The 24,420-nt window shown below is 44.4% G+C and overlaps 1 protein-coding gene across 1 annotated transcript in view; it reads left to right on the top strand.

Annotated features, from left to right (window-relative positions):
• slit3 (slit homolog 3 (Drosophila)) overlaps positions 1-24,420 on the top strand; it is a gene marked incomplete in the record, with an annotated part of 622,921 nt that overhangs the window by 54,105 nt on the left and 544,396 nt on the right. The window contains 1 exon segment of the mRNA XM_037675457.1: positions 13,402-13,473. Within this exon segment, the coding sequence (XP_037531385.1) occupies positions 13,402-13,473 (72 nt within the window).

Below are 24,420 nucleotides of genomic sequence, written 5' to 3'. Positions count from 1 at the left end.
GCCTCGTTCCAGTAGGACATGACTGCTGGGATACGAGGCCAGATGGGGTCAGCGCGGTGAGCCGGGGTGGAGCCAAACCTTCTCGCTAGATCATCCGATCTGGGCCGGGGGAGGAGAGGGACGGAAAGTCCCTTCGTGTCAGCCGCCTCCTGGATTATGCCGGGTAGCTCCACGAGGAGGGCACCGACAGCTGGGAGCGGTGTGGTCGCTGATGCGGAAAGGCGCTGGGTTGGTGAGCATCCGCTCCCCCCCCCCCCCCCCCGTTCCAACACTACGCTCTCCGGGAGGGAATGAGCAGCAGGGCTGCTGCTGACGTCGCCTGTCCTACAGGAACCATCCGATTCGCTCCGAGACTTGGAGTCAAAAAAGGTGATGGCATCGTCCAGCGAACAGTCTGCCTGCACGGAGAGGCACTGCTCGACGTTAGTCTTGAACAAGGCTGCTCACCTTTGCCTCTCCTCAGGAGGGAGGAGGTCACCGAGATGGCAGGTGGAGGCGAGATTGGCATGGCGGGGACCCAGGCATCCTTCACAGATGTCGTGCCGGTCGAAGCTCAGCATGTAGCCGATCTTGCAGGACGGGCACAGGTGGATGGTGTTGGTGCTTGACATCGCATTCTTGTGAAGATCAGTGCTGATTGCTTGCTGAAGACAAATGGGAGCTGATTACCCACTCACAACGTAATTTATATGGACCAGGTGAGGCCCACACAACAGGTGGTCGTGGACTAAAGTTTTCAGTGCTATGCTTCACGTGACTGGATAAAACCCACCAGCGACAGCCTTAAAGGGCGAAACCTATACGAAATAGAACTGCTCCTTGGTGGGCGTCTCACTGAGCACGGAAAATCGATTTGAGAGTTGAAACGGTCGGTGGTTGACCATGGGCTTAGTTTTAGGATTATTTTTTCTTTGGACCGTCACCCAGTGGGGCTGAGGTTCAGGGTATCTAAGTGGAGGAAACTGGTTTGAAACGTGGTTTTGAACTGGAGAATAATCATTTAAGACGTGAATGGATCGGTGGTTGGCTGGGGGTTTAGTTTTAGCTTTGGGCCGATACCCCATGGGCCTATAGTTCCGGGTTGCTAAGGGGAGGAAACTGATTTGAAATGCGATTTTAAAATAAAAGAAAAATCTCTTGAAACATCATTTGAAATGTGCACCAGTCGATGGTGAATCGGGTACTTGGTTTTAGCATTTTGTTTTCCTCTGGCCTTCACCCAGCCAGCTTGTGATTTCTGACTGCTAACGTGAGCTAGCATTAGTTGCTATGTTGAGCCTACAGGCTAGTTGATGGTTTTTCAAAAGCACAGAGTTGAGCCTCCAGATCAGACAGTCTCTCCACTAGAACCGGCATATCAGAACACTTGATACATGTACCGTTTTTTTCAAACAAGGCAGTATTATAGCTGAACATTTGACACACAGTGCATTGCATGTGATGAAGCCGGAAGCCATATTGAGCCAAGGCTAGTAAGAGCCAGCATACTGATAAAAGCCAGAAGTCCTGAAAATAAAGACCACGGTTTAAGTATAAGTTTAAGGTTAGGGTGATCAAGCGATGTGGATCCAATGCAGGCAGTCTCTCAGCAGTGATATGGTCTCAGCTTTTGTGTCTGTTGAAAGTTAGCAGCTTGCTAGGCCCACCAAGATGTAGCCTCAACGTGATGTAGCGCCACGAGACTTGCTCCGCATGAGACTGGGGCCCTCACCTCTCAAACAAATAGAATACTGCAAAAATCAACATGGGGCAGAAAAAAATGAATAAATAAAACCGTTGAAAACCACTCATCTGATCTCAGCTTAATGTTGGTTCAATCCGAGTTGATTTGAACCGAACTGATGAGCTTATTAGCACACCAATGCAGAACCTCGCAGCAGCAATTCAGATAACTCAAAACACCTAAAAAGAATAAAGCACAAAACAAGAACCAGCAAGGAAACGGTGTCAACTCGCCCACGGCTCAAATTAAATAAACCAAAAATCAGCTTTAAAAATATAAACCATAAAAATCTTATTAAAATAAACAGTTAATTTACCAGAGCAAAATCATAAAATCATTAAATGTGGATTATTGAACATCAGATCTCTTTCCTCTAAATCCCTGTTAGTTAAAGAACTGATAACTGATCATCATATTGATTTATTCTGTCTGACAGAATCTTGGCTACAACAGGAGGATTTTGCTGGTATAAATGAATCCACTCCTGTTAATTATTTAAATTTTCATGATCCTACAACAAATGGCTGAGGTGGAGGAGTAGCTTCTATTTTTCAGTCAGGATTATTGATTAATGCCAAACCAGTTATTAGTTATGATTCTTTTGAATCACTGTCCCTCAGTCTTTCTCATCCAAAATGGAAATCAGAAAAGCCACTTTTACTAGTTGTTATATATCGTCCACCAGGCGCTGACTCTCAGTTTTTGTCTGAATTCTCAGAATTATTAACTGACTTACTATTAAATACTGATAAAATCATCATAATGGGTGATTTCAATATTCATGTAGATGTTGAGAGTGATAGATTAAACATAGCCTTTAATAATTTAATAGAATCATTTGGTTTTACCCAAAACGTCCACACATCTACTCATTCTTATCATCACACTCTTGATTTAGTTCTGACCTATGGTATAGAGATTAAGGACTTGGTAATAGTTCCTCAAAATCCTGTTCTGTCCAATCACTTTTTAATAACTTAGAGTTTACATTAAATGACTACACAGTCACTGAGAGTAAATTTCATCTCAGCAGGTGCTTCTCAGAAAATGCTGTAACCAAATTGAAACAATCTCTTCCATCAATGTTTTCCTCTGTCTTGCAGAGTAATGCATCAGAGAACAGAGACTTAGATCATCTAGTTGATCATCTTACAACATCAATGCAAACTTCACTTGATAAAATTGCTCCACTGAAAAAGAAAGTAATCAATCAGAGGAAACTGGCTCCTTGGTTCAATTCTGAGTTACTTACTTTAAAACAGGCATCTAGAAACCAGGAGAGAAAATGGCGCTCTACTAATGTTGAAGAATTTTATTTAACTTGGAAAGATAGTCTGCTAACATATAAAAAAGCTCTCCGTAAAGCTAGAACTTTATATTACTCATCTTTAATAGAGGAGAATAAAAATAACCCTAGGTTTCTGTTTAGTACTATTGCTAGACTAATTAAAAGTCCCACTTCTGTTGAACCATGTATCCCTACAACTATAAGTAGTGATGACTTCATGAGATTCTTTATAAATAAAATTATTTCAATTAGAGAGAAAATTCAAACCATCCTTCCTTCTACTATCTCTAGTCCCCTGTCAAATGAGGCAACTTTAAAAATTTCACTAGAGCCTGATTTATGTTTGGACAGTTTTTGTCCTGTTGAGCTCTCTGAATTGTTAAAAATAATTACCTCATCCAAACCATCCACATGCCTGCTAGATCCCATCCCAACCAGACTGTTTAAAGAGGTATTTCCCCTAATTAATGTCCACATTTTGGATCTACTTAATTTGTCTTTAATGGATGGTTATGTACCACAGCGCTTTAAGGTTGCTGTAGTTAAACCTTTACTTAAGAAGTCTGATCTTGATTCAGAAATTCTGGCCAACTATAGACCTATATCTAATCTAACTTTCATCTCAAAAATTCTAGAGAAACTAGTTGCAGGTGAGTTGCGTGAACATCTACAAAGAAATAATCTGAAGAGTTTCAGTCAGGGTTTAGAGCTCATCATAGCACAGAAACAGCACTAGTAAAAGTCACTAATGATATTCTCATGGCCTCAGACAATGGACTTGTGTCTCTACTGGTCCTGTTAGACCTCAGTGCTGCATTTGATACAGTTGATCACAATATTTTACTACAGATGCTTGAATATGATGTTGGAATTACAGGAACAGCTCTAAAATGGTTTAAATCATATCTATCTGATAGATTCCAGTTTGTAAATGTAAATAATAAATCTTCATACACCAAAGTTAGTCTTGGAGTTCCTCAGGGCTCAGTGCTTGGGCCAATACTCTTTACTTTATATATGCTTCCATTAGGTAAAGTTATTAAACAACATGGGATAAATTTTCATTGTTATGCTGATGATACACAGTTATATTTGTCCATTAAACCCAATGAATCCAATCAGCTACTTAGACTACCAGCATGTCTTAAAGACATAAAAACCTGGATGACCCTTAATTTTCTCCTGTTGAACAGACAAGACTGAGGTTTTAGTTTTTGGACCTGAGCACCTTAGGAATGAATGTTTCAGTCTTTCTCCCTCCTTAGATGCATTAATCTGTCCTCCAGCTCTAATGTTAAAAATCTTGGTGTTATTTTTGATCAGGACTTGTCTTTTATCCCCCACATTAAAAACGTTACTAGAACCTCCTTCTTCCACCTGCGTAATATCACTAACATTAGAAACATCTGATCTAAAAATGATGCAGAAAAACTGGTCCATGCATTTGTCACGTCTAGACTGGACTATTGCAATGGTTTATTATCTGGGTGTCCAAATACTTCTTTAAAACGTCTTCAGTTGATCCAAAATGCTGCTGCCAGAGTCTTAACTGGAGTTACTGGGAGAGATCATATCTCTCCAGTTTTAACTTCTCTCCATTGGCTCCCTGTCAAATCCAGAATAGAATTCAAAATCTTACATCTAACCTACAAAGCTCTCAACAACCTAGCTCCATCTTATATTACAGATCTTATTGTTCCATATTTTCCTAACCGAGCATTTCGCTCTCAGGCTGCAGTTTTTTTTAAATTTTTTTAAATTCATTCAACTTTTATTTAGACAAGTAATTCCCATTGAGCCCCGAGGACTCATTTACAAGAGAGACCTGATACTTGTGGTTTACTTGTGGTTCCTAGAATTTACAAAAACAGAATGGGAGGCAGATCTTTCAGTTATCAGGCTCCTCTCTTGTGGAACCAACTTCCAATCTCTGTCCGTGAGGCTGACACATTATCCAGTTTTAAGACTGGGATTAAGACTTTCCTTTTTGATAAATCCTATAGTTAGGGTCAGCTTGGGTTTCCTGAGCTGTCCCTTAGTTATGCTACTATAGTCTTGGACTGCTGAAGGACAAACTGACCACAATTTTCACTTTGCTACTGTCTTTACTTACTCTGCGCAACCTGTTTTGTATTTGTAATTATTTTTTCTATCCTTAACATCTAAAAAAGTTAAATCTGGTCCTCTGGACATTCAAAAAAACCAAAACAAAGCAAATCAACAAAAAAATGTAGAAACGTTTCGTCTCTCATCCGAGAGACTTCCTCAGTCTGAGGTGCTGTATTCAGCTCAGTCTCTTAAATAGCACCTTCTCAGAGTGGATCAACCAGTTTGCTGCTGACAACCAAAACCAGCTGATCACATGCTCAAGAAGGACCATCAGCCTAACAATGGATCATTAGCACCTGATGGCTGTTTACTGTTCACAGAGGGCTGAGTGATACTAGCAATCACAGCATTGTAAGAGGGGGACAGTTGAACCTGGAGGCTCCGCCCCTGTTTAATGATGGACGGTTTCTTTTCACAAAGATGGCCTCCTTTACTCCTCTCTCAAACCATCGTTCCTCTCTGTCCAGGATGTGAACATCTTCATCCCTGAAAGAGTGACCGCTGGCCTGGAGATAAGTGTAGACCGCAGAGTCCTGGCCTGATGATGTTGATCTTCTGTGCTGGGCCATCCTTTTGGCCAGTGGCTGTTTAGTTTCCCTGATGTAAGACTGATCACCCTCCTGACACTGAACAGCATACACAACATTACTCTGTTTGTGCCGGGGGACTGGATCTTTGGGATGAACCAGTCTTTGCCGTAATGTATTTTGGGGTTTAAAAGCCACTGGGACGTTGTGTTTAGAAAATAAACGTCTCAGTTTCTCTGATACTCCCTCAACATACGGAATGACCACTGGTCTGGGTCTGGGTTCCTCCTTTTCACCTGATGGCTGACTGGAGTCCTGTTTGGGTTTCTTCTCTGCTTTCAGGAAGGCTCAGTTAGGATATCCACATTGCTCTAGAGCAGGTGTGCCCAACCAGTCGCTCGCGGGCGACCTGTCGCCCGCGAAGCGAAGCCTTGACTTGTATTCTCACAGACATAGTCTCACGAGTTTTGTGTGCGGTGACACAGCTCTCTCACGAGACTTTAGGCTCAGTAGTGGAGTAATGTCGGTGCGCAGAAAACATGGATGGAAAACTAGCGAACAAGCAAACGAAAACTTATTATTTTCACACAGAGTGGGAGGAGGAGTATTTTTTTGTTTATTCTAATTCGAAGTCCATTTGCCTCATCTGTAATTCGAGCGTTGCCTTACCCAAAAAGTGTAACTTGGAGCGGCATTTCAAGACGATGCACAAACGGTTTGAGACAGATTTCCCTCTTAAAAGTTCTTTACGGACTCAGAAAGTGCGGGAGCTAAAAAACAAGCTTGCAGCCCAGCAATCAGTCTTCACTCGCCCCAGCACACAAGGTAAAGCTGCTACGATAGCTTCCTACCGTGTTAGCCGCATCCTGGCTCAACATAAGAAGTCTTTCAGCGATGGACAAGTTATGAAAGAAGCGTTTATTGAGGCTGCAGATGCGCTTTTTCATGATTTTAAAAATAAAAGTGAGATCGTAGCTGCTATTAAAGACGTGCAGTTGTCCAGACAAACAGTGACACGGCGATGTGAGGGAATGTCTGTGGATGTGGAGGAGCAGCTAAAAAAGGACGTGGAACAATGCGAGTGTTTCTCTCTTCAGTTTGATGAGTCGACAGACATGGTGGATGTAGCCCAGCTGTGTGTTTTTATCAGAATGGCCTTTGCAGACATGAGTGCAAAAGAGGAGCTGCTCACCATCTTGCCTTTGAAGGGACACACAAGAGGAGAAGATATTTTTAATGCGTTTATGGAGTTTGTTAATAAAAGCAACTTGCCCCTCTTTAAACTAATTTCTATAACAACTGATGGCGCTCCAGCAATGACTGGTCACACCAGTGGATTTGTTGCACTCTGCAAGCAGAATGATGCTTTCCCAGACATTTTGCACTATCACTGCATCATCCACCAACAGGCCCTGTGTGGGAAGATTTTAAACATGAAGGAAATGATGGATGTTGCCATGAAAACTGTGTGCTCTATAAGGGCCAGGAGTCTGCAGAGGAGGTTGTTCCGGGCTCACTTGGAGGAGGCAGGAGCAGACCACACAGACCTGCTGCTGCACATGGACGTCAGGTGGCTAAGCAGAGGTAAATTTCTGGACAGATTCAGTGAGCTGTTGCCTGAGATCAGGGATTTTCTGAAGCTGTCAGATCATGGTGAACATTCAAAACTAGAGGACACCCAGTGGCTTTTGGATTTAGCCTTCCTCACAGATCTCACCAGCCTGCTCAATTAACTGAATTTGGAGCTTCAGGGAAAGGACAAAAACATAATCCATATGATCAGTTCTGTGAGCACCTTCAAAAGCAGGCTGCAACTGCTCACAAGTCGGCTGCAACGCAGGGACCTGCGAAACTTCCCACACATGGAGGCAGAGCTACAGCGCCAAGGGAAAGAGGTCCCACAACTGGACAGTGCACACTATTCTAAGCAGGTTCAGAGCATCTCAGCAGAATTTGAGAGACGATTTACTGACTTTTCCTCCATTGAGCCTGTTACCAGCTACATGTGTTATCCTTTTGGAAATGTTGATGTGGATGACATTGTGTCCAAATTGGTGTCCGTGTTTCAGCTGGACAGCTCTGGTGTTGAAAATGAGGTGTTGAGTCTGCAAAATGACATTGGGATCAAATCCAGAGCATCACCTGGCGTGGATGGAGAGTTCTGGAGTCTGCTGTCAGAAGAAAAGTATCCTAACATCCGAAGATGTGCTTTGAACTTAACAGCACTTTTTGGATCTACCTACCTGTGTGAGTCTGCTTTTTCACACATGAAAATCATCAAGTCCAAAAACAGATCCACAATGAATGATGATCATCTGGAGACCTGCCTGCGCCTCGCAACCACCTCATACTGCCCAGCTTATGAGACCCTGGCCTCCTCCTCTCAGTGTCAGAAGTCCCACTAAGGTAGAGACACATTTATTTTATACAGCTTGCATAAAAAGTTGTCTCCTATAGACACATCACGTTCTGTTTTATTTACTTTAAATAAGTGAGGAGTAGGGATTGATGAAAAATTATGTTTGTTGATAATGAGACTGGACGAGTAGCTCTCGGCAAATTGCCGACTTCAAAAGTAGCTCTTGGTTCAAAAAAGTTTGGGCACCCCGCTCTAGAGCCTGTCTTGTGTGGGATTTCTCCTTCTGCCTGGCTCTTGAGCTAGTGGGGACACTGTCTGCTCTGTGATACAGAGTCCTGATGACTCCTAACTTGTGCTCCAAAGGGTGATGGGAGTCAAACTGCAAATACTGGTCTGTGTGTGTGGGTTTGCGGTACACCTCAGTTTGCAAATGTCCTCTATCAGAGACTGAGACCTCACAGTCCAAGAAAGCCAACTTGCCATTTTTTACATCTTCTCGTGTGAACTTGATGTATTTATCCACAGAGTTGATGTGGTCAGTAAAATGTTGGACTTCCTGAGATTTGATTTTAACCCAGGTGTCGTCAACATACCTGAACCAATGACTTGGTGGTGTCCCTGAAAAGGACGTCAAGGCTCTCTTTTCTACCTCCTCCATGTACAGGTTGGCAACAATAGGAGAAACTGGAGACCCCATAGCACACCCATGTTTCTGCCTATAATATTGCTCCCCATATGTGAAGTAGGTTGACTGCAGGCACAGTTTCAAGAGTTGACACAGTTGTTCTGTAGAAAGTGTGGTCCTGCTGCTCAGAGTGGTGTCTGATTTTAATCTTAAACTGACCACCTCTACTGCATCATCAACAGGAATGCACGTAAAGAGTGATGTGACATCAAAAGAGACCATTGTTTCATCAGTCTCCATGATGACATCCCTCACCTTATCCACAAAGTCCATGGTGTTCTGTATGTGGTGTTCTGAGCTGCCAACTAAAGGGATGAGTACAGACGCCAGATATTTGGAAACATTGTAAGTGACAGAGTTAATCATGCTAACAATTGGTCTTAAAGGTACACCTTGTTTGTGGATTTTAGGTAAACCATACAGACTAGGTGTGGCCTCCCCTGGGTACAGTCTGTGGTACAGAAAACGGTCAATAGCCTTGTCCTGCTCCAAAATTTTCAGGCAATCTATTAACTTTTTCTTGTAACCACTTCCTGGATCTCTTTTCAGAGGTTCATAAGTGGTTAAGTCACTAAGGAGTGTCATAACTTTCTCATGATAGTCTTTCTGGTTCAAAATCACTGTGCACCTTCCTTTGTCTGCTGGGAGAATGATGATGTTTTTGTCCTTGCTGAGAGTGGTGAGTGCATCCCTCTCCTCTCTACTGATGTTGGAAGGTGGTGGTTTGGCATTGCTGAGGCAGGCTGAAACTTTGATTCTGAGCTGTTCTGCTTCAGCCTCTTTAATTTTGTTGTTGCGGATGGCTGATTCTGTGGCTGTGATCATCTCCACTAGAGGAATTCTACTTGGTGCAACCGCAAAGTTCAGTCCCCTGGCAAGAATCTCTGTCTCTGGCTGGGTGAGCTGTCTGTCAGATAAATTTTTCACCCACTTTTCTGTCTCCCTGGCATGTAATTGTCTACTGGAGTGTTGTCCTACACTGAATGTGCTGTTATTGGAATAGTGATGGTGTTGATGAGCATATGTTGAGGGAGTATCAGAGAAACTGAGACGTTTATTTTCTAAACATAACGTCCCAGTGGCTTTTAAACCCCAAAATACATTACGGCAAAGACTGGTTCATCCCAAAGATCCAGTCCCCCGGCACAAACAGAGTAATGTTGTGTATGCTGTTCAGTGTCAGGAGGGTGATCAGTCTTACATCGGGGAAACAAAACAGCCACTGGCCAAAAGGATGGACCAGCACAGAAGATCAACATCATCAGGCCAGGACTCTGTGGTCTACACTTATCTCCAGGCCAGCGGTCACTCTTTCAGGGATGAAGATGTTCACATCCTGGACAGAGAGGAACAATGGTTTGAGAGAGGAGTAAAGGAGGCCATCTTTGTGAAAAGAAATCGTCCATCATTAAACAGGGGTGGAGCCTCCAGGTTCAACTGTCCCCCTCTTACAATGCTGTGATTGCTAGTATCACTCAGCCCTCTGAGAACAGTAATCAGCCATCAGGTGCTAATCCATTGTTAGGCTGATGGTCCTTCTTGAGCATGTGATCAGCTGGTTCTGGTTGTCAGCAGCAAACTGGTTGATCCACTCTGAGAAGGTGCTATTTAAGAGACTGAGCTGAATACAGCTCCTCAGACTGAGGAAGTCTCTCGGATGAGAGACGAAACGTTTCTACATTTTTTTGTTGATTTGCTTTGTTTTGTTTTTTTTTGAATGTCCAGAGGACCAGATTTAACTTTTTTAGATTTTTCTACCTGGATTATTGAGCATGCATCAGGATATCCTTAACATGCTTTTGTCTTTCAGGTACACCTGGACCTACCATTCTGTGTTCGTCTGTCTCTCCTTCCTGTCCTCTCAACCAGCCGGTCAAAGCAGATGGTCTCTTGTCCTGATCCTGGTTCTGCTGGAGGTTTCTTCCTGTTAAAAGGGAGTTTTTCTTTCCACTGTTGCCACTGTGCTTGCTCAGGATGGGAGACTGCAACGAAGTCAAGATTCAACTTGTCTGCTGGATTCCTTAGATAGAGAACTTTACTAATCGTCTTTTCTATGTATGTGAATGTTCCTGTAAAGTGCCCTGAGACAAATTTGTTGTGATTTGGCGCTTTATAAATAAACTGAACTGAACTGAACTTAACTGAATTGAATTGAAGCACTATAACAAAGTGAAGAAACAAAAAACTGTTTAAAATGACAACGTTTTAGAACAAGGATCACTCGCCTGATTGATGATCTTGGGCCTTGTGTGAGTTAGTAGTTAGCACAGCACCATCAGATCACGTAGTGCAAAGAAAACACCTAAAATAAAGTGTAAAGCCAACAAACGACCAGCATGCGATACTAACAAACATTAAAGAACAGTAAAACAACTGTTTATAGTAAGTGCAAATGGTGTAAAGTGTTTAAAGTTGTTAAATTCTTGAGTAGACCAGAGCAATTTTTTCAAGTGACTTCTCCCAAGCAAGCTGGAACCTGAAGCCAGGTTTTTTTAATGATTGTCCACTGATGTCTGTAGCTCATCTGTGTTCTTTCTTAAAAATAGGTCTCTCTTTAAATGAGTCCTCGAGGCTTAATGAGACTAACCTGTAGAAATAAAGGTTGAATTGAATAAAACAGCTTACTCATTTAAAAGGAACCAGTCTACCCCCCCCCCCCCCCCCCCACACACACACACACACACACACACATGGTGTTGGGTCATACTGCATGGTGTGTACAGGATCGAGCCAGGAAACTCGATGAGCTGTAAAACTGTGATGAATGGAAAATTTTTCTCACATTTCTGTTTGTATTCTGAAAATCTTTTTTCACATTCAGTCCAGTAATAGTGATGTTCATGATGCCCATGGAAGATGTCCGTTTGTTTGTGTTTGTATCCATGTTTTTGGCCTCAGAGGCATCATCACGCTCTGTCGGACAACCACATTTACAGGTTGGACTTGTGAGAAGATGGAGAACTGCAGAAGAACATTTATGAACACAACTAAACTCATCCTGTTTAAAGGTCTGATGTTTGGTGTGATCACCAACACTGATGACCAGCCTAGATTCAAGGATTCAAGGTTCTTTATTGGTCATTCACATCTCATGTGGTACATGTGATGGATCAAAATTATATACCCAGAGTCCCAGTTACACCCAACAATAAAATGTAAAATAAAAATAACATCCAAGATATATATATATCTAAGATACCATTACCATAAGATATGAAATAAGAAAAACATCAACTAATTATACACTAAACACTAAAAACACAAAACTATTATGTCCAACAGCAGCACGAACATGAGTCTGTGTGAACAGATGAGCACGAATGAACACATCAACATGAAACAGATCAGCTGCAACATGAAACAGATCAGCAGCAACATTGAAACAGATCAGCAGCAACATGAAACAGATCAGCACATGAAACAGATCAGCAGCAACATGAAACAGATCAGCAGCAACATGATGTGATTTTTCACCGTGATTATTCTAGTTATAGATTCATGAGTCTAACAGCCTCAGGGTAGAAGCTGTTCCTCAGTCTAGTGGTTCTACACTTAATGCTCCTTAACCTCCTTCCTGAGGGGAGTGGGGCAAAAAGTGTGTGCTGGGTGAGTGGGGTCCTTCATGATGCAGGTGGCCCTCTTCCTGCATCTGGAGGTGTAGATGTCTGTGATGGTGGGGAGACTGACTCCAACATCTTCTGTGCAGCCTTCACCACTCTCTGCAAAACTTTTCTTTCTGCAGCTGTGCAGCCTCCATGCCACACGTTGATGCTGGAGCACAGGATGCTCTCCACTGCACACCTGTAGAAGGAGGTGAGGACTGAGCTTCTCAGTCCAGCTCGTCTCAGCCGCCTGAGGAAGTAGAGTCTCTGATGAGCTTTCTTCATCAGGCTGGTGGTGTTGTTGCTCCAGCTGAGGTTGTAGTTCAGGTGCACACCCAAGTTCTTGTAGCTGGAGACCACTTCCACCACAGATCCTCTTATGTTCAGGGTGGTGTAGATGTGTTTGTTCCTTCTGAAGTCCACAATCATCTCCTTTGTCTTCTTCACATTGATGTGAAGGTTATTCTCTCTGCACCAGCTCTCCAGGTGTTCCACCTCCTGCATGTAGCTGGACTCATCATTGTTTGTGATGCATCCCACCACCACTGTATCATCTGCAAACTTTACAATGTGACAGCCTGGATGGGTAGCTGCACAATCATACGTGAGCAGAGTAAACAGGAGGGAACTCGGCACACATACTTGAGGAGAGCCAGTGCTGAGGGTTATGGTGGAGAAGTTGTGGATACTCCCTAATTGGTCTGTTTGTTAAGAAGTCCAGTACCCAGTTGAAAATAGAGGGGTTTAGTCTTAGTGTGAATAGTTTGTCCATCAGGGTTTTGGGGATCATGGTGTTGAAGACAGACATGAAGTCCACAAAGAGCATACGGACGTAGCAGTATTTCTGCTCCAGGTCGTTGAGCGCAGTGTGGACCACAAAAGAGATTGCATCCTCTGTTGATCAGTTCTCACGGTATGCGTACTGATGAGGGTCCTCATTGATGTTGATGGTTGTTTTGATGTGAGTCATGACCAGTTTTTTGAAGCATTTAGCGACTATCGGGGTGAGGGCCACTGGCCGATAGTCATTCAGACCAGTCACTGTAGAGTTCTGATATTCTACCAGCTTCATCCTTGATGTGTAATCTTTGTTGTTCTTTCTTTGTAGAGACTTGAACAAAAATAACATCACTCGAATCACTAAAGTGGACTTCTCTGGCCTCAAGAACCTCAGGATTCTGTGAGTTTATCTTTATTTTTATGATTTATTTGTGAAAAGCTAATTTGTACAATATTGTAAACTCTACTAAGTTTGTTCAGTTATCCTGATGCATGCTCAATAATCCAGGTAGAAAATTTTCAAAAAGTTATGTCTGGTCCTCTGGACATTCAAAAAACAAAACAAAGCAAAAAAATAATAAAAATGTAGAAACATTTCGTCTCTCATCCTGAGGACTTCCTCAGTCTGAGGAGCCGTTTTCGTTTCCCAAACAGGGCCAGACCCCCCTCCCGCCGCTGCTGCGGGGGGGGGGGGGGGGGGGGTCCACGACCCTCGCTGACAGGGATTGTATTGGTGTTGAGTTGCCAGCTGTGGGTAGGGAAGCAACAAGTGTGTGTGGGGATAAAGGTGACAGCACGGAGGTGTGTGGTGGTGGGGAGAATGGTGGTGTTGTGGATGGTGAGGAGGAGAATCGGGGGGAGGTGGGGGAGAGAAACGGAGAGCGAGGAGTGCAGGAGGGTGATGAGGAGTTGGTGTGTGGTGATTGGGAAGGGAAAGGAGAGGTGGAGGTGGATGGGGAAATAAAAGGTGCAGAAAAGAAAAGTGAGGGGTCAGGAGCTGGTGCGGAGGGAGAAGCAGGGGCAGTTTTAGAGGAGATGGAGCTGGGGGCCGCAACCCAGGTGAAGAAACGAGGGAAAAGAAAAAATGTTGAAGTTGCTACACGGGCCAACAAAATGTGTGCAGAGATGGAGGGAGTGGAGAGCAGGGACAGTGAGAGCTGGTGCTCTGACTTCAGTGAAGCTTCTGTGTCACAGGCTGACTGCACTGAACCCCGTTATCCTGTGGAGACCTTCCTGTCTTTCCTCAAGCAAACAAAAGGGCTGAGAGAAGTTAAAATTGAAAGATACTTTCCAAACCTGAGAACGTTTTATGACTCAGAGACATTACATAAGGCACAAAACAGAATCTGGGTTCACTGAACAAGAAACATTCAGACTAAAGAAAATAATGAGCAAAGTCAGAAAACAATTCTGAACAAATGATGAAAAGCAGAATTTTAATATTCCTTATAGTCTTTTTGTACCTGCTTTTAAACCTCTCACTCAACATGGATTCTTTTAAAATAGCATCTTTAAACATCAACGGAGCTAGAGAGGCTGTGAAGCGTGCACTGGTTTACCAAACCATTAACTATAAAAAAAAAAAAATCGACCTTCTGCTTTTACAAGAGACATAGTGATTTATCCAATGAGACAGAGTGGCGCAGAGAGTGGGAAGGGGAGGCCATTTTTAGCCACAGCACCTCCCAGAGTGCAGGAGTGGGAGTCCTCTTTTCTAAAGCTTTCACTCCCAACCTAATAGAGGTGCAACACATTGTTCAGGGAAGGTGTCTCTTAGTCAAAGCTGGGTTTGAACATTTTAACGTAATTTTTATTAATATTTATGCTCCCACTGCCAATGCAGAGAAACAACAATTTTTAGAAAAAATTGGTGAAAGGTTGGGAGATCGTGGGTCTGAAGTTTGTTTTTATAGGAGGGGATTTTAATTGTACTGAAAACGAGTTTTTAGACCGCAATCATGCAGAGCCTCATCCAGCAGCCCAGCACGCTCTGCGGCAGCTGGTCTCGTCTCATGGCCTGGTGGATGTATGGAGGAGGATGCACACAGGCTCCAGACAGTACACGTGGTCCCACCTTAAAGAAAACCGTATCTCTTTAGCTCGTCTCGACCGTTTTTATTGTTTTAAGCACCATTTTAATGTGTTTAGAACATGCCAGATTTTACCTGTGGCTTTTACAGATCACTCGTTGCTTTTAGGTTTTATCAGAAACATTTTACCAAGAAGTGCTTACTGGCATTTTAATTCGTTTTTAACTTACGACCAAAGTTTTAAAGAGACTCAAGTTATTTTTGGACTGGTTTTAGACAGAGGAAGAGTGATTTTACCAGTCTGAAGAAATGGTGGGACTACAGGAAAGTTCAAATAAAACAGCTGTGTCAACAGTACACTCTCAATGTTACTCGTGACATTACCAGATCTATCAGAGATCTGGAGATTAATATAGTGGATTTAGAACAACTGAGTGAATCCACAGGAAATCGAAAGCACATTGAAGCTCTCAAATCCAAGAAGCTAGTCTTAGCAAACCTGCTGGAAACTAAAGTCCAAGGCGTGTTGGTCAGGTTCCGGATCCAAAACATCACAGAGATGGATGCTCCTTCTAGCTTCTTCTTCAGCTTGGAGAGGAAACACGGGCAGAGGAAGATGATCCACTCTCTGTGGTCAGACACAGGGCAGCAGCTGAGTGAACCAGGTCAGATCAGGAGGAGAGCTGTGGACTTTTACTCTGCTCTATTCAAGAGCGAGTATCGAGAGAATGAGGAGCTGCATCTGGATTTCTGCAGTGGGCTACCCCAGGTTTCTGAGGAGACCAACACCTCCCTGGAGCGCCCTCTGGGTCTTCAGGAGCTCCACGCAGCCCTCCAGAGCAAGCAGGGTCAGAAGGCTCCTGGCATCGACAGGGTCACGGTAGTTTTTTTTAAAGCCTACTGGGACAACTTGGCAGGGGACCTGCTGGATGTCTTCAATGAAAGTCTGCTCACTGGTTCACTCCCGCTGTCTTGCCGCAGAGCAGTCCTGACCCTCCTGCCAAAAAATGGGAACCTGCAGGACATTAGGAACTGGCGCCCTGTGTCTCTCCTCTGCACCGATTATAAAATCCTCTCCAAGGCTCTGGCAACTAGGCTGAGGGGAGCTATGGAGCAGGTCATCCACCGGGACCACACCTTCTGCGTCCCCAGCAGGTCCATGGTAGATAACATCTACCTAATTTGAGATGTTCTGGAAGTCTCCGGTCCACTGGGTTTAAAAACAGCCTTGATTTCACTAGATCAAGAAAAGGCTTTTGACCGCGTCGAACACGCCTTCCTTTGGAAAATCATGGAGAGCTTTGGGTTCGGTGCTGGTCTTATTGCCAAGATCCAGGTACTGTACATCAGCATTGAGAGTGTGCTTCAGATCAATGGTAGTCTGTGTGCTCCTTTTAGGGTGAGTAGAGGCGTTCGACAGGGCTGTGCGCTTTCTGGGATGCTCTATGCACTCTCCCTGGAACCCCTCCTTCAGAAAATACACTAGAGTGTTCACGGTCTGGTTTTACCTGGTTTTAATACCAACATAGTTTTATCTGCCTACGCTGATGATATTGTTGATTTTATAAGAGACCAACACGACGTCAACACGTTAACCAAGGTCACTAGAAAATGTTCTACCTTGTCTGATGCAAGAGTGAACAGGGAAAAGAGCCAAGCCCTCGCTGTAGGGGAATGGCCTGCTGGGCTCCCAGTTCTCCCTCAAGGTCTTGGCTGGAGGAAAGATGGTTTTAAATATCTTGGGGTTAATTTAGGCAACAAAAATGTGGTACAAAAGAACTGGGATGATGTAGAAGCAAAAGTCAAAAACAAGTTAGCAAAGTGGAAATGGCTACACTCTAAAATGTCATACAGAGTCAGAGTCAGAGTTTCTAGAGGCAGAGTGTTGGTTTTAAACAATCGTGTTGCATCACAGCTGTGGCACAAGCTGACAGTTTTAGACCCGCCTCCAGGTCTGCTAGTGAAAATACAGTCACAAATGATTAATTTTATCTGGGACGACAAACACTGGGTGCCACAGTCTGTCTTGTTTTTACCGAGAGAGAGAGAGGAGGGGGGCCAGGGCCTTGTCCACCTGGCCAGCAGAACAGCCACTTTCCGTTTACAGTTCCTCCAGAAGTTTTTGTCAGGACCTCCTGACCTTGTATGGAGGGACGTAGCCAGCTGCATTCTCAGGCATGTGAATAACCTGGGGCTGGATGCTGCTCTGTTTTTAACTGATTTTAGCCTTTTAAAGTTAAAAGGGTTGCCACAGTTTTATCAGGGTGTTTTTAAATCATGTGCCCTGTTTAAACTAAATCGTTCACGGACGTGTAATTCTCTGCATTGGCTTTTAGAAGAGCCTTTAGTCTGTGGGTCGAGGCTAGATATGTCTTGCAGTGCAGTACCGGGACTGACGGAGGTGTTGTGTGGATCCAAGACAACATCACTGAAACAACTGGTAGAGGCAGCTGGACCAGACCTTTCCAACACCCAAGCCGTGGTTTCTAGGCTGGGGGTCCGGTCAGCCAGACTTGTACAGCGCTTCCTGGACTTGGTGAAAAGAAAGCTGTCGGCTACAGAGAGGCGTCTCCTCCAACCGTTTTTTTTTACAGGGAAAAGTCCACCAGAGTCAACAGATCCATTCCCTGATCTGTTCCTGGATCCTGGCTTTGAAAAAGACAGTGATCCTCTCTTATCAAGCGCAAAGCCACAGCTGAGTTTACGCAGTACCGGCCCAAAGACTCTGTATAAAAACTGCGTAAGATTATGAACAAAAGAACCCTGCAGAACAGAGCCATCAGCGTGTGGGCCGACAAGCTGAGAGGACAAACCCCCCGGTGGAGGACCCTCTACAAACCACCTATAAAAAAGCGGACTGGTGATCTCCAGTGGAGGATCCTACACGGTGCCATCGCTACTAACTTGTTTTTATCCAGCATTAGTCCAGGGGTTTTAAATGAGTGTCCTTTCTGTGGTCTGTCCGAGAGTGTTTTTCATGTTTTTATTGATTGTAAGAGACTGACACCATTTTTTAGTTTATTGATGAGTGTTTTTAGCCTTTTTGGTGTAGTTTTTACTGATTCAGTTTTCATTTATGGTTTATATTTTAGCAGAGCCAGCAAATCAAAAGGTCAGCTTTTAAACTTTTTAATCTCTGAAGCCAAAATGGCTATTTATTTGTCTCGAAGGGACAGGCTGCAGGCCGGACCTCAGCTCGATGCGGTGACTCTGTGGAAGTGCAACGTCAAGACCAGGCTGAGGCTGGAGTTCTGCTTCCACAGTGCCACTGGGGATGTGAAAGGCTTTTTGAAGACGTGGAGCTTCGGTGGGGTGTTGTGCAATATACCTGCTAATGAAGAACTGCAGTACAACGAGCACCTTATTTAAGTGACTTTTAACCCTGATGTGATTTTTGTATTTAACATTGTGTTTGTTTGATAATTGTAAATAAACGTTTTTGTTAAAAATCAAAAAAAAATCTTCATCTTCTTCTTCTGGAAATAAAAACAAAAATGGAGTGGCATCAAGTTTTAGCAGTTTTAGGAATTATATTTTGTAATTGTTCAACAATGGACTCGGCATGAGCAGAAGATGAGACAGAAGACCATGGAAAATATTGTTTTTCACACAAGACAGCTGACGGCTCCATATGAGCTAAGAGAAATGCGTGTTTGTTTGCCCTGCGCTGTACTCCACTTCTTTCTTGTGGAGCGGGGCCCGGTCTGATTAGATTCACACTGTACTCGAACCGCGCTGGAGTTCTCTTCTACCGGACTGAGACCTAGGTTTTAGCCTGGGCCAGAGTTCGATGATGCATTCAGAGTCAGAGTCAGAGTCAGAGTTTCTTTATTGTCATTCGCACCTCATGTGGTACATGTGGTGGAGCGAAATTATGTACATGGGGTCCCAGTTACATCCAACAATAAAATGTCTAAGAAAAACAGTAACAACATCTAAGATATGAACTAAGAAAAACATCAACTAAATATACACTAAGCACTCATAACATAAAACATTGAACATCAGCACAAACATGAACATGAGTCTGTGAGCGGATGTGCATGCATGAACACATCAACATTGAAGCAGATCAGCAGCAACATGAAACAGATCAGCAGCATTATGATATGGTTTTTCACAGTGATTATTCTAGTTAGAGATTCATGAGTCTAACAGCCTCAGGGTAGAAGCTGTTCCTCAGTCTAGTGGTTCTACACTTAATGCTCCTTAACCTCCTTCCTGAGGGGAGTGGGGCAAAAAGTGTGTGTGCTGGGTGAGTGTGGTCCTTCATGATGCAGGTGGCCCTCTTCCTGCATCTGGAGGTGTAGATGTCTGTGATGGTGGGGAGGCTGATTCCAACATCTTCTGTGCAGCCTTCACCACTCTCTGCAAAGCTTTTCTTTCTGCAGCTGTGCAGCCTCCATGCCACACGTTGATGCTGGAGCACAGGATGCTCTCCACTGCACACCTGTAGAAGGAGGTGAGGACTGAGCTTCCCAGACCAGCCCGCCTCAAACGTCTGAGGAATTAGAGTCTCTGATGAGCTTTCTTGATCAGGCTGGTGGTGTTGTTGCTCCAGCTGAGGTTGTCATTCATGTGTACACCCAAGTACTTGTAGCTGGAGACCACTTCCACCGCAGATCCTCTTACGTTCAGGGGGGTGTAGATGTTTTTGTTCCTTCTGAATTCCACAATCATCTCCTTTGTCTTCTTCACATTGATGTGAAGGTTATTCTCTTTGCACCAGCTCTCCAGGTGTTCCACCTCTTGCCTGTAGCTGGACTCATAATTGTTTGTGATGCATCCCACCACCGCTGTATCATCTGCAAACTTTACAATGTGACAGCCTGGATGGGTAGCTGCACAATCATACGTGAGCAGAGTAAACGGGAGGGGGCTCAACACACATCCCTGAGGAGAGCCAGTGCTGAGGGTTATGGTGGAGGACCAGTCACTGTAGAGCTTTTTGGGACTGGGATGATGGTGGCAGTCTTCAGGCAGGTGGGAACTGTCTCCAGGGTAATTGAGGTGTTAAAGATGTCTGCCAGCACCTCACAGAGCTGATCAGCACATTCCTTCAACACTTTTCCGGGGATGTTGTCTGGGCCAGTTGCCTTGTTCCGATTAATCCTCCTGAAGGTACTCCTTACTTCTGCTGAGGTCACGCTGAGATGATTGTCATCCGGTGGTGAGGTGAGTCTGGTGCTGGGTGGTCTGTTCGGGTCTTCAAAGTGTGCATAGAACTTGTTGAGGGCATCAGGCAGAGATGGGTCTTTGGGGCATTGTTCACTCCTTCCTTTATAATCTGTTATGCACTTAATGCCCCTCCACATGCTCCGAGGGTCTTGTGAGATGAATTGACCCTTGATCCTCTGTGCATATGTGGCCTTGGCCCTCTTAATACCAGCAACCAGCTCTTTTCTTGTCCTACTCAGCTCCTCTGAGTTTCCAGACCTGAAGGCAGTGTTCCTGGCTTCCAGCAGGGTACGCACCTCTGCATTCAGCCAAGGTTTTATGTTTGGGTAGCTTTTAACATTTCTGATAGTGGAGACAGTGTCAGTACATGTACTAATGTAACCCAGAACTGAGGATGTGTATTGGTCAAGATCAAGCGAACCTCCATTTTCAGCAGCTTCTCTGAAAACCTGCCAGTCTGTTCGATCAAAACAATCTCTCAGTATGGGGCCACTGTCCTGGATCCAGCATTTAACTTTCTTTTGTACCGGTCTGGAGCGTCTCAGCAGGGGCATGTAAGCAGGAGCTAGGAAGATTGAGATGTGGTCTGACAGTCCTAGGTGGGGGCGGGGTTCGGCTTTGTATGCATCTTTTACGTTCGTGTAAACACGGTCCAGCGTGTGGTCTCTACGTTTCGGAATTATCACACGCTGATTAAAGCTTGGGAGGCAGTCCTTTAGATTCACGTGGTTAAAGTCTCCGGCTACCACGTACAGAGCCTCGGGGTGTTTGTTCTGCAGCGAGCTGATGATATCATGAAGCTCCTGCAGTGATTCATTAGCATTAGCGTCCGGAGGAATGTAAACAACTGTGATAAAAGTCACCGTGAACTCTCGGGGTAGATAATGTGGCCGACATTTCACTGTTATTTGCTCCAAAGCCTTCGAGCATGAGCTATTTACAACAGTACAGTTCGTGGACCAACTTTTACTCACGTAAATGCACACTCCGCCTCCCCGTGGTTTCCCCGTTAGCTCGCTGCAGCGGTCCGCTCGAAAAAAAGTCTGTCATCCAGCTGGAAGACTGTATCCGGCGTTTCGCTTGTAATCCATGTTTCCGTGAGGCAAAGCACTGCACACTTCATCTCTTCTGAGGCGCCTGCTCTCAGACGAAGTAAATCCATCTTGTTGTCCAACGAGTGGACATTCGACAGAAAGAGAGACGGCATGGGGAGTTTAACGGCTTTAGCGTTAGCTCGTAGCCTCACCATAACCCCCGCCCGGCATCCTCTCCTCTTAAGCCGGGAGCAGCGCTTCCTCTTCTGCCCGCTGGAACGCCTCTGCTGCAGCTTCCAGGTAGATGACTTTAAGATCTTCATTCTGTTGAGCGTAGTTTTGAGTTTGTTGCTGATTTCTGCTATATTACGTGGCAAATCCGCTCCTATTCTCATCAGTTCGGTTCGGCTATAGTTCACACGCATAAATCGCGCGGAGTAAGGCACAGAGTCAATATCAAAACTTATAAAAACTGGGATGGTACCGGGAGCCTGTGAAGCTGCAACTGCTCTGAGCGTGGCCATCTTGGCAAAATTCACACCTCCCCAAACGAAATGGACTTCCTAAGAAAACGAGCTAGATTTCGATTAAAGCGGACTAAACAGGGCTGGTGTGAATGCACATTAAGAGGGGGACAATTAAACACGGAGGCCTCCACCCCTGTTTAACGATGGACGATTTCTTTTCACAAAGATGGCCTCCTTTACTCCTCTCTTAAACCATCGTTCCTCTCTGTCCAGGATGTGAACATCTTCATCCCTGAAAGAGTGACCGCTGGCCTGGAGATGAGTGTAGACCGCAGAATCTTGGCCTGATGATGTTGATCTTCTGTGCTGGTCCATCCTTTTGGCAAGTGGCTATTTAGTTTCCCCGATGTAAGACTGATCACCCTCCTGACACTGAACAACATACACAATATTACTCTGTTTGTGCCGGGGGACTGTTTTTTTGGGATGAACCAGTTTTTAATGTATTTTGGGGTTTAAAAGCCACTGGGACGTTATGTTTAGAAAATAAACGTCTCAGTTTCTCTGATACTCCCTCAACATATGGAATGACCACTGGTCTGGGTTCCTCCTTTTCACCTGATGGCTGACTGGAGTCCTGTTTGGGTTTCTTCTCTGCTTTCAGGAAGGCCCAGTTAGGATGTCCACATTGCTCTAGAGCCTGTCTTGTGTAGGATTTCTCCTTCTGCCTGGCTCCTGAGCTAGTGGGGACGCTGTCTGCTCTGTGGTACAGAGTCCTGATGACTCCTAACTTGTGCTCCAAAGGGTGATGGGAGTCAAACTGCAAATACTGGTCTGTGTGGGTGGGTTTGCACAAACAGGGGTCAGGAGGAGGAGTCACTGGTCAGGGGGAGGAGTCACTGGATTTCAGAAACTTTTCACTTATCCGCCATTTGCAATTTCTCTGGATGCGGAACAGCAGCTGGATCTATTTAACATTTTAAAAACAATAATGACAACTCCGTGTTTAATTCTAATTTTAATTTAGTCTGGTTAGAGATTCATGAGTCTAACAGCCTCAGGGTAGAAGCTGTTCCTCAGTCTAATGGTTCTACACTTAATGCTCCTCAACCTCCCTCCTGAGGGGAGTGGGGCAAAAAGTGTGTGTGCTGGGTGAGTGAGGTCCTTCATGATGCAGGTGGCCCTCTTCCTGCATCTGGAGGTGTAGATGTCTGTGATGGTGGGGAGACTGACTCCAACATCTTCTGTGCAGCCTTCACCACTATCTGCAAAGCTTTTCTTTTCTGCAGCTTCACAGAAGGACTTCACACAAACAAGGTCCAAAACTAAATTCTTAAACTGGACGGGGAATACTTGCTAAATAAAAATCACTTGAAACCAAAGTACAAGTATAAAAACCTGATGCACTTTTTTTCTATTAGTTTGTTTTTCATCATCCAATTGCAAATTTTGCGGCTAGCTGAATTTTGTTTTGAAATGTTCATGTTGACTGAAACAGCAGAAATAAAAATATTAGTTTGTGATTTGGCATCAAGTACTTTTTGTATGTTCACGTTGAAAAAGTCCACATTCTGACTTTAAAATTATTCTGGTTTCTATTGAATGTAGTTCCTAATACTATTTAAATGATCTCCTGATGCATGCTCAATAATCCAGGTAGAAAAATCTAAAAAAGTTAAATCTGGTCCTCTGGACATTCAAAAAAAAAAACAACAAAGCAAATCAACAAAAAAATGTAGAAACGTTTCGTCTCTCATCCGAGAGACTTCCTCAGTCTGAGGTGCTGTATTCAGCTCAGTCTCTTAAATAGCACCTTCTCAGAGTGGATCAACCAGTTTTGCTGCTGACAACCAAAACCAGCTGGTCACATGCTCAAGAAGGACCATCAGCCTAACAATGGATCATTAGCACCTGATGGCTGTTTACTGTTCACAGAGGGCTGAGTGATACTAGCAATCACAGCATTGTAAGAGGGGGACAGTTGAACCCGGAGGCCTCCACCCCTGTTTAACGATGGACGATTTCTTTTCACAAAGATGGCCTCCTTTACTCCTCTCTCAAACCATTGTTCCTCTCTGTCCAGGATGTGAACATCTTCATCCCTGAAAGAGTGACCGCTAGCCTGGAGATGAGAGTAGACCGCAGAATCCTGGCCTGATGATGTTGATCTTCTGTGCTGGGCCATCCTTTTGGCCAGTGGCTGTTTAGTTTCCCCAATGTAAGACTGATCACCCTCCTGACACTGAACAACATACACAACATTGCTCTGTTTGTGCCGGGGGACTGGATCTTTGGGATGAACCAGTCTTTGCCGTAATGTATTTTGGGGTTTAAAAGCCACTGGGACGTTATGTTTAGAAAATAAACGTCTCAGTTTCTCTGATACTCCCTCAACATATGGAATGACCACTGGTCTGGGTCTGGGTTCCTCCTTTTCACCTGTTGGCTGACTGGAGTCCTGTTTGGGTTTCTTCTCTGCTTTCAGGAAGGCCCAGTTAGGATATCCACATTGCTCTAGAGCCTGTCTTGTGTGGGATTTCTCCTTCTGCCTGGCTCCTGAGCTAGTGGGGACGCTGTCTGCTCTGTGGTAAAGAGTCCTGATGACTCCTAACTTGTGCTCCAAAGGGTGATGGGAGTC

The sequence above is a fragment of the Nematolebias whitei genome, chromosome 4, assembly GCF_014905685.2.
Source record: "Nematolebias whitei isolate Nwh7 chromosome 4, NemWhi1, whole genome shotgun sequence".
In the NCBI taxonomy this organism is placed as follows: Eukaryota; Metazoa; Chordata; class Actinopteri; order Cyprinodontiformes; family Rivulidae; genus Nematolebias; species Nematolebias whitei.
The sequence above is the reverse complement of the archived record's forward strand: the minus strand, read 5'-3'. Positions and strand labels throughout refer to the sequence as shown.